Genomic DNA, 10,039 nt, shown 5'->3' on the forward strand with positions numbered 1-10,039 from the left:
AGGTGTTTGGAGCAGTGTGGCTCCAGCTGAGGGTGTCCCAGGAAAACCTGCAGCCTCTTTGCTGCACAGACGTTTCCATTGAGAGCTTTCGATGCAGAGCTGATGTTTGCAAGCCTCTGATGTCTGCTCTGAGCACTTGTTTATCATTCCTTAACTGCATCCTTCACTGCACTGGGACATGTCCTGATGAATATCATGTGCCCTCCTTACAAATGGAGTGGGTCTCTAAGAGCCAACGAGGATTCCTTCTTGTTTAACAAGCTTGGGAGGGAGGGAGCAGCCAAACTACCACCCATCCTCCTGGACTTGGCAGGGGGCTGCGTGTTTTGAGTGCATTTGGCAGAGTTTTGGTGTTCTGACTCAGCAAATGGTAACAAAGGGAGGATGGTGAAGCCTTCCTTTATTCCATAATCCTGTTTGCTTTTCTGGAAATCGGCTATAGCCTCAGAATCACTGACTCAATTTTTGGATCCCATTCTCATGACAAAGCGGCTGTCTGGTTTAAAACAAGCCCATTATAAAAAGGGCACCTCGGATCCTGGCTGTTTGTAACAGCTGCTGACATTCCTCCGGCACAGGGGAGCTTGGCTGGAACGGAAAATGTCCAGAGCTGGAACCAAGGTAAGTTTATTTGCAGTGTATTCTTGATTTTGGCTAAAAGTGCAGAATTTCACAGGGATGAATTGTGGGGAAACTTTGTTTTCTTTGTTTTGCTGACAGTTTCCCCCTCTGTCAGGGTGTGGGCAGGGGGAGATGCTTGAAATCCCTCCTCACGTGGAGGGAAGCTGGAGCTGAGCCCTCTCAAGTATTTTCCCAGATTTTGGCTGGTTCCTCTAGGTGTGGCTCTGCCAGAGGATGGAGTCAAGTGCAGTGACTGGTGAGGAGGCATTTTGAAGTGGTTCTAAATCTAAAGCAGGATCTGATGCCTTGTGAATCAGGGCTGGAGGGGGCTGTGCCAGTGGGAATCAGGAGTCTCATGGAAGGCTCCCTTGGAGCCTTGGGAGAGCCTGACTCCCAGCACCAGCAGAGCTGCCACATCCCTTTCCATGCTGGAGCAGAGGGTGTGCTGAGACAGAAGGAGTCCTGGATGATGGCCATGGCACTGAAGGGAATAGTGTTCTCTGAGGGATGCTCACTGCCTTGGGATTCGGTGCAGTCGGCAGGGATGAACTGAAATTGGAGAAGGAGGTAGGTTGGGAAGCCCAGCTTGAGCTGGAGTGACATCTCGGGTGGGGATCCTGCTCCTCAGGCTTGGGTTTAGCAGAGCTGAGCTGGCTGATCCCACAGAACTGGTACTGGGTCTGGGACTGGGCAAGGAGAAGCAGCTGGGAAAGGGAAAGGGAAAGGGAAAGGAAAGGAAAGGAAAGGAAAGGAAAGGAAAGGAAAGGAAAGGAAAGGAAAGGAAAGGAAAGGAAAGGAAAGGAAAGGAAAGGAAAGGAAAGGAAAGGAAAGGAAAGGAAAGGAAAGGAAAGGAAAGGAAAGGAAAGGAAAGGAAAGGACTTGGGCCAGTGTGCCCTATGGAATGTCAAACACTGTTAGGAAGCTGTGGGAAGAGCTTCTGAGTTTGGCTTTTGGGCTGGATTCCTTTGAGGCTGTGAGACCCAAGGGGGTTTGGAGGCACTGGGCAATGCCATGGCTTTTCTGTGTCCTTCACCTCTGTGGCTCTCAGGGGTTGGGCTGCTGCCCTGGGAAGCTGAGGAGGGTGTGCTGGTGGCTCTCAGACCCCGGGGTGCAAACTTTCTATATCTGAGCTTCAAAAAGGTGCTGGGGAATTGCAACTGCTCCATCCTGTCAGCTTGGAAAGCCTTGAGAACATTCTGCCTTTCCCCTGCCAGAAGCTGTGTCCCCTCAGAGGGGACATGGGGAATTCATGGAATATGTGCTGCTGAGGGGCAGCAAGATGGCCAGGAGGACTTATCTCCTATTTCTCTGTGCTGTGCTCTCATTTAGCACATTCCAGGGAGAAGAAAAGGACAATGTAGGGAACTAAACACAATTTCTCACAGCCCCGGTGAGTGATCTGCCCTGGAAAGGGATCACTGGTGACAAAGGAGCCACTTCTGGATGTTTATTATGAGTTTTCTTCTAGCTAAGCTACTACTGAAAAGAAATATGTGATAACTCAGGTGAGGTGATTGAAGAGAGTTTTATATTCCTGCAGGGAAGATCTGCTCTGGCAAACGTGGTATGTGCGTGGTAACCCCCAAAAGGCAAGGTTTGGGCAGGGAGAGGTTAACAGGGGAGTGCTGGGAGCAGAGCTCCTGGAGGGTTTGGCTGAAGGAATGTGATTTCCCTGTGAGTGAGAAGGGACAGAAACAAAGCTGCAAATGTGGAATTGGAATCTGTAATTCACCTGTAATTATTGAATGGGTGAAAACATCAGCCTGCTCTGTTGGTGCCTGAATCCATGCAGGAAAGCTGGGGAGTGAAGGTCTGAAACGAGCTGAGGGTGTGTCTGAAGGGCTGTGCCAGAGAACGGGTGGGCAGGATCCCTTAAATTCTGAGATTAAACCGAGGAGCAGGACTTTGGTTGGACATAGTTCTGTAGGAACAGCCACATCCTTAACGTGCCTTTGGATTTCTTTGGCTTTGTGGTTTTACAAATACAGGGAAAATGCCCCTCTGGAAACAGCAGGAAGCTTTGCTCCATTTTGGTTTTGTTAGGCTGGGTGTGGAAGGAACATCACTGAATCCCAGAGTGGTTTGGGTTGGAAATGACCTTAAAGCCCATCCAGTTCCAGCCCCTTCCACTATCTCAGGTTGCTCCAAGCCCCATCCAACCTGGCCCTGAGCTCTTCCAAGTTCCCTCTGCCCAGAAAGCAAATCCACACTGGGCAGAGTTCATCATCAACTGTGTTGGACACTCACTGCATGGACAGCAGTGGGACAGGATCAGAGCTTGGGGACAGATGTTGGAGAGAAGGATCAGCCATCCCAGCAGAGGATAATGCTGAACTGGGAATAAATGAATCCCTGCAGAGGCTTTTCCAGGGATGCTGTGGCTTCTTTGACCACTGGCTTCAAGAAGAGGGTGGCTGGTGATACATGACTGCCAAACCCAGCAAGCAGAACTTTCAGTGTTACCTTTGGGTTATGCTGGCAGATTTTTTGGGTGGTACTTTTTTAAGGACAATGATCCAGAAGCAGGATTTGTAAAAGGCAGCAGGTTGTGGCCAGGAAGACTCAGCCAGCATGGTTAACTGGCCAAGAGTGGGAAAACAGGAACTAGGCATTTCAGTGCTCTCCTTTCACAGCCTTTATTCACTGCTGGAAAGGTCAGAGTGATTCCCAGCTCTCCACCGAAGGTGGGAAGAACTTGCTCAGGATGTTATGGGACATGTTGTTTTGTGTGCACTAACTGCTTTTGTGATGGCAGATCAGTCCTTGATATTAAGAGGAAAATAACGTTTTCCTAATAAATGTCAAGTAACAGGCCACAAAATCAAAAGCATGAATCCTCTGGCATTATCAGTCTGACTCCCCAGATCCCTTGGTCAGGCTGGTGGGACACACTGAGCAACCAGCTCCAGGAAAACTCCAGCTAATTTAATTTTTAGCAAAAACCAAATGATTAAAAATAAAAAGTGAGTGAGTTGTCCTGGATTTGGGTTGAAATACTGACAATGAATTATTTTTTTTAGAGCAGGGAGGTTACATTGATACCAGTAGCCAAAGCACTGTACAGCAGGTGGGGGAGTGTATCTTAATAGTCAAACTATGAAAAAAAAAAAAAGGGAAAAATGGATTGTGGAACACTGCATGTTGGGTGTGGCCAGATTCTCTCTAGACCATGTGGTGTCATGAGCAAGCAAGGGATGTGGTCAAGATAGACATGATGGTTTGGGAATCCTCTTGGAGAAGAGTAACGTTGGATGAGTAATTGTCACGTGGGAGGATCTAAAATGGAGCTGGAGAAAGGACTGGTCTGGTCTAGGGCTTGGCAATATTTCCACAAAGGGATTTTTGAAGAAAGCTCCTCTCCAGGGCTGGCTGGGTGGGTGATGCCTCTGGTGGAAGGAATGGGATTCACTCATCAGCTCCCAAGACCATTTCAAGCCAGGTTGTGATCAAGGATAAAGTGCTGAAGGATAAAGTGCTTTGGCTATAGAGCAGCTCTTGGGAAAGAAATGTGGGGATGGATTGTGAATTTGTCAGAGGTTTCATGGACTTGCAGCAACCAAAGCAGAACAAGCCAACTGGAAATACAATCCTCAGATATCCATAAAACTGCTCCCCACCATGCACCTGGAATGCTCCCTTAGTTTCTCCCGGCATGGGCAAAGCTTGTGGCATGTCCAGCTTTGGGCAGTGAGTTTTGAGAAAGGAAGTTTTGGGTTGTTAAGTGGGAACAAGGATGGGCTGGAAGACGGGTTCTGAGAGGAAAGAGACTTCACTCCTTATCAGTAAGGATCTTGCTGCAAACACTTGGTGAGTCAATATAAAGGAAATAATGGAATAGTTAAGGCTGGAAAAGCCCTCTAAAGGCATCAAGTCCAACTGCTAACCCAGTGCTGCCAGACCCACCCATGTCCCCAGAAACATGCTTTGTACATTCCATTGACTTCTCACACTCTCCGGCCATAATTCAGTAACTCCTGATCTAGAGAAAGTGGGAGGGAATTGTTTTGAGAGTGTTTTGCTGGAAAAAGGACAGGGACTTCTCCATGGGAGTGTTAGGCTGGAGTGGGACAGAACAAAGTTCTGGGAAGGGCAGAACACTGGTGGCAGCTGGAGGCACTGGGGCCACAGGTGAATTATTCTGATGACTGCAGTTCATCCCGTTCCATGGCTGGGCTTGATGACTCCTGATATCTCAAGGGCTCTGCTTCCAGATATTTCCTGCCGTGATGTGGCTGGAATATGGAGATGTGCTGGATGAGGAACCTCCCCATTTTTGCCCCTCTGCTCATTTCAGGTCACCTTCTATGAAGACAAGAACTTCCTGGGCCGTTACTACGAGTGTGACAGCGACTGCCCCGATTTCCACACCTACCTGAGCCGCTGCAACTCCATCCGTGTGGATGGAGGCACCTGGGTGGCCTACGAGAGACCCAACTATGCTGGGAACATGTATGTGCTGACCCACGGGGAATATCCCGACTATCACCACTGGATGGGCCTCAACGACCGCCTGGGCTCCTGCAAGTACATCCAGATCGTAGGTGTCACCCCTTGCCAGGGGATGCTGTCATTTATACCCAGCCTGGAAGGGGGGAACGTGGTGCCCATCTTCCTGGGGAGCCACAGAGGTGGGGGCTGCAGGGGGTTTGTTCTGGGAGCAGCAAGGTGTTTGGTGTGGGGACAAGGTGAATCTCTCCCACTCTGGATTGCAGTGGGAAAAGGCAGATCCCTTGGAGTGTGGGTGAGTTTCCATAGGAACAGCAGTGTAGTTTCATCAGCATGTTCCTATAGGGATTTTAGTGCCCAGGCAGGTTGCTCCAAAGTTTTCCCCTCACTCTTTCCCTGCTTGTAACAGTGGAATATAGGTTTTGTAGGAACATTTGGAATGAGGGGCAGTTTCCTCTCTAGCAAGCCAGGACTCTTCTGATACAGGTAACTGAATCTGTGTCACCAAACCCCTCTGGGCACGGAAAGATCAAGCCCAGCAGCAGCCCTGGAGTACCCAGAAAGGGAGGGATGCCTGGAGCCCTCCTTGGCCATGCTTGGAGCTGCCTGGTGCCTCCTGGTATTAGCAGACCACAGAAGGTGTGCTCATCCCCTCCTAACTGATGATGGGGAGAAGGGAATAGAGGGAATGATCCTTTTGAGAAGCCTATGGGGAGGAGCATCCTTTAAAACTGGGATTGTGGATGAAGTGTGGATTGGTGCTGCTGCTGCTGAGGTTTTGCCAGTAGTGGGGCAGACACTGGTGATCCATGGGACTTGGAGCACGGCCATGAATTCCCACTGCATGGAGCAGATCTCACAATTGAGAACGGGTTTTGCTTTTCTGCCTGGGAGTCTAACGTCCCTCTGAGCCTGTTAGAGCTGGGTCTAAATCCCTTTTCATAGGGCAGAGAGAGTTTCCAGCCCGTTCAGATCACTGATCTGGCTTAAGACACGAAGCGAGATGTAAGAGCAGCACAGCTTCTTCCACCAGGACCAAATATGGGAGCCTTATCCTGCACACCCACCTGGTACCTGGCTTTGCCACCTGGGCTGGGGGGACCCTGCAGAGCTGGGCTGGGGCTGGCAAGGAGGGAAGCGATGTGCAGGCACTGCAGATCCCGTGCCTTGGGGCAAGGAGCGCTCCCAGTCCCGGTGGGAAGCAGCGCTGCCCCCGCAGCAGCACGGCCCCGCCGGGGTCAGCAGCTCATTAAAGTCCTCTCGGCCCGGAGGAGAGGGGACTGGAGAGGGTCCGGCTCTCTGATGCTCACATGGAGCACTGAGGGGTTGGTTCAAGGCTTTCGGGATAGCGAGACCGGCACTGCTGACCCATCCTTATCCCTGCCTTCCTCCCCACGGTGGGGTGTGAGCTGGAGCTGCTCTGCACGTGATGCTCTGTTAAAATTTACCCCAGCTGCTTCTCCCTGTGCTTTTGGAGGCTGACGTGAGATTTCAGCCCTGTCGTGATGTGCTGGGCGGGGTTGGTACCTGATTTGAGTCTGGCTGTGCCCTAGCTCTGCTCCTAAATCAGGGCTGGGACATGTCATGCTCCATCCGATGCTCTGGTTGCCAGTGAAGTCACCTTCTCTGGAAGCTATGGCTGCCCCATCCCTGGAAGTGTCCACAGCTGGGTTGGATAGGGCTTGGAGGAGCCTGGGATAGTGGGAGGTAGAGCTGGATGAGCTTTAAATCCATTCCAACCCAAACCATTCCATGACTCTATGCCTTTTAATTTTTCTAGCCAAGTGGAGGCCGAGGCCACATCCAGGTGTTCGAGAAGGGAGATTTCGGCGGGCAGATGTTCGAAGCCACCGAAGACTGCCCCTCCATCATGGAGGAGTGGCACATGCGTGAGGTGCACGCCTGCAGGGTGCTGGAGGGCGTCTGGGTGTTCTACGAGCATCCCAACTACCGGGGCCGGCAGTACGTGCTGCCCAAGGGGGAGTACCGCAAGCCCGTGGAGTGGGGAGCGGCCAGCCCCGCCGTCCAGTCCTTCCGCAGCATCTCCGAGTGAGGCAGCCCCGTGAGCGGGCTGCCGCAACCCCCCCAATAAAGCAACTGAGTCGCTCAGCTCCGCCTCGTCCTGATTATTCCCGCGATTTGCGTGCTAAGGTGTCCTGTCTCGGGGGGGCTGGGCTGGAGCGGAGCCTTCTCTGAGCAAAACATCCCCTGGCTCGTTGTCACCCCCCTTCCCCATCCCCTGCCCTCTGTCCCACTGTTCTTATAGGACAAAGCCATCCCGAATGCTGGGGACCCTGGCAGCCCAGTGTGTCAGGTACAGGATGTCCCCTGGAGGTGTGAGCCGAGGGATTCAGGTGCTTAAACTGAGCCGGGGAGCTGGAAGCAGGAGAGCAGGCTGGATGTGGGATAGAGGCAGTGAGTGCCTCTGGGAGGTGGCTGCTGAGTGATCCTGAAGGGCAGGAAAAGCTTCCTGCACACCTGAGATGTGCAGGGAGCAGAGAGGGCTCCCAGTTAGCCCAGTTTGCCACCACGAACATCCCATTTTGCCCGGTGCTGCCAGAGGAGGGGCAGGTCCCAGGCACATCCTCCCGGGCAGGGATAACTGATGGCTGGGCGCTCTTCCCCTGGGACCCCTGGGACCTGCAGCCGGTTTGTACACGGAGCCGAGGGGCTTTGGGACAGTGACGCTGCAGGTGGAAGCAGAGCCCTCCCGGCCATGCTCTGCAGCCTCCCCGTTGATGTATGAGGTTATTACGGAGCAGGGAGCCAGGGTAAGTGATGCTCGTCAAACCACGGGGCTGCCGCCTCCCGGAAAGCTGCTGCCGGTGGGGAATGGGAAGGAGCTGCCAAGAGGGGCAGCTCCAGCCCCCTGGACTTCCCTCAGCACAAAGACGAGCTGAAGACTCACCTTTTCCTTCTTCCTCTTCCTCCTCTCCCTGCTGTCACCCCTCTCCTTTAGTGCCCTGTCCCATTCCATCCTTTCCCTGCAAAGGTTGATGCATCTTCACCCACTCCCATCCCTCCTCCACTCCTCTCCATCACGGATCAGCAGGATGCTGATGATCCAGCAGCATGGTTGGGTTTCACTGTATTTTCCCCCATAATATTTCTCCAGCACCAACCAGCCCTCAGCTCCAGCTCCCCTTTTCCCCCTGGCTCCTGGCAAAGCTCTCCAAGCTTTGAGCACAGCCTGGTTCCTGTTTTTTTTTTTGACAGTGACTCTGTTGCTGTCCCTGTTGTGGATGGAAAATCTGCTGTGGGTAGGCAAGCTCCACCCAGCGCATTTCCAGCCATCTCCCACCCTGATTTTGGGGACTGTCCCCCTGTCCCCATCCCACATGCCCTGCACTGGATGGGTTTGGGATGCTCCAGCTCTGTGGCTGCTGGTATGCATCCACCCTGGAGCATTGGAGGAGCCAGACCTGGATCTGCTTTGCCCTTAAGGTGACATTTTCCCATGTCCTTCCCTTGTCCTGCTGATCTCTCCACTTTTAAAACCCAATTATCCCAAGTCTTCCCCCCTTCTCCTTGTCCTCCAGGCTCTTGCCCTTGGGTGAACGTTGCATCCTCAACGTTTGCAACCAACACAAATAACAATAAACTGCTATTTGGTTGGTTTTTATATCATTAGTTTTTTATTTTATTGTTATTCCAGACAACTTTTTCCATTTTTCCCTTGCCACACGGCAGCACACAGAGCAGGGCGCCTGTGGAGATGAGCGGGGAGCGCAGCAATCCAAGCCCAGCCGTGCTGATGCCGGTTTTTCCTTGACAGCTAATTTCCATTTCCCAGTATCAGGGGGTCTGCTCCAGTAATTGGCATGCAGATTGTGTCCGGTGGGCCTGTTAGACACGAGCAAAGGCTCTGCTGCTTGGAATAAGCCAACCCCAGGCTGATGGATGGGGTGTAAGGAGGTCATGGGGAGAGAGAATATCCAGATGCCCGTGTGCACACACCTACGAAATTCCCCATTCCATGCCCTCCCCCCATCCCTACTTTCTTTATCCAGCAAACTCTAATCTATCATATTTCATTGAGACAAATCCTGCTCCGTTTCTCTCTCTTTCCCTTTTTCCCTCTAAGGGAAATGTGATGGAACCTGCTCCTGGATTTAATGAGAAGATGGTGTGGTGTAGCAGGAATTAAAGCGGTGCCATGCTTCATTAGCAGTTGGGGATCACAAGGAGCAGGCCCAGATGTTAATTACACTTTGGGAATTAATTGGTATAAGGCATTATTCTCCTCCATCATCTGTAATCCGGTGGGTATGTGAGGACTTCTGGAAGCAGAGACCTCCAGGCAGGTGTCTCTCTGTCTGTCTGCCTGTCTGTCCCCCCTCCTCAGCCTGCCTGGCACCGGCCATGACTGAGGAGCACTGGCTGGTTTGGAAATTTTGAAGTCACCTTCATTTCCATCCCCTTGGTGCCCAAGGCCCTGCTGTAATTTTTTCCTCTTTTCCTTCATGTGCTAAACTCCTCCAAAATTTTTTTCCAGCTGCTGGGGAAAACAGGTCTGGATGGGATGGGGTGATGGTGGGAGGTGGCAGTGTGCTGAAGGAGGAAAGAACACCCCCCTCAGAGCTGATCCCCAGTGGCTCCAAGGACATCCTAGTCCTTTCTGCTCCTTGACCCATCCTTGCTGGTCCATCCCTTCCCTCCAGCTCTGGAGGCAGCCAGGGGAGCCTCAATCTGCCCCTGCAGCACCTCTGCTGCTGAAATATCCCCACTTCTCCAAGGCCAGCAGTTTCCAGTTTCTTCCCTTTTCCACCTTAGGTTCAGCCTGATGAAATGCAAAAGCTGCTAAAAAATTGAGGGGGACATTATTTTGCTAGAGGACAGAAATGGCCCTAATTGTGGGACACAGCCACCACAACCAGCCCAGGCTCCCATTCTCCCTCCTTTTCCCGAGGTTCTCAGGGCTTTGTGGGTCTTCCCTTGGCAGTGCTGATGCTCCTTGGTCTCGGGGTTTCAG

General features: G+C 52.1%; 1 protein-coding gene across 1 annotated transcript; it reads left to right on the top strand.

Moving 5' to 3' along the window:
* Nucleotides 1–341: 341 nt before the first annotated feature.
* Nucleotides 342–7,176, top strand: CRYGS (crystallin gamma S). The gene is made up of 3 exons (XM_014870443.2): nucleotides 342–621; nucleotides 4,916–5,158; nucleotides 6,848–7,176. Exons 1-3 carry the CDS (start codon nucleotides 601–603, stop codon nucleotides 7,118–7,120), a joined length of 537 nt encoding a protein of 178 aa, XP_014725929.1. The 5' UTR covers nucleotides 342–600; the 3' UTR covers nucleotides 7,121–7,176.
* Nucleotides 7,177–10,039: the final 2,863 nt, after the last annotated feature.

Source organism: Sturnus vulgaris, chromosome 10 (genome assembly GCF_052056855.1).
Source record: "Sturnus vulgaris isolate bStuVul1 chromosome 10, bStuVul1.hap1, whole genome shotgun sequence".
NCBI lineage: Eukaryota > Metazoa > Chordata > Aves > Passeriformes > Sturnidae > Sturnus > Sturnus vulgaris.

What these genes read in the sequence shown, in the direction of transcription:
- CRYGS (XM_014870443.2), top strand. Translation starts at nt 601, where the DNA reads ATGTCCAGAGCTGGAACCAAG. An exon ending in TGTCCAGAGCTGGAACCAAG is followed by an intron (nt 622 to 4,915) that starts GTAAGTTTATTT and finishes TGCTCATTTCAG; the next exon opens with GTCACCTTCTATGAAGACAA. An exon ending in CCTGCAAGTACATCCAGATC is followed by an intron (nt 5,159 to 6,847) that starts GTAGGTGTCACC and finishes TAATTTTTCTAG; the next exon opens with CCAAGTGGAGGCCGAGGCCA.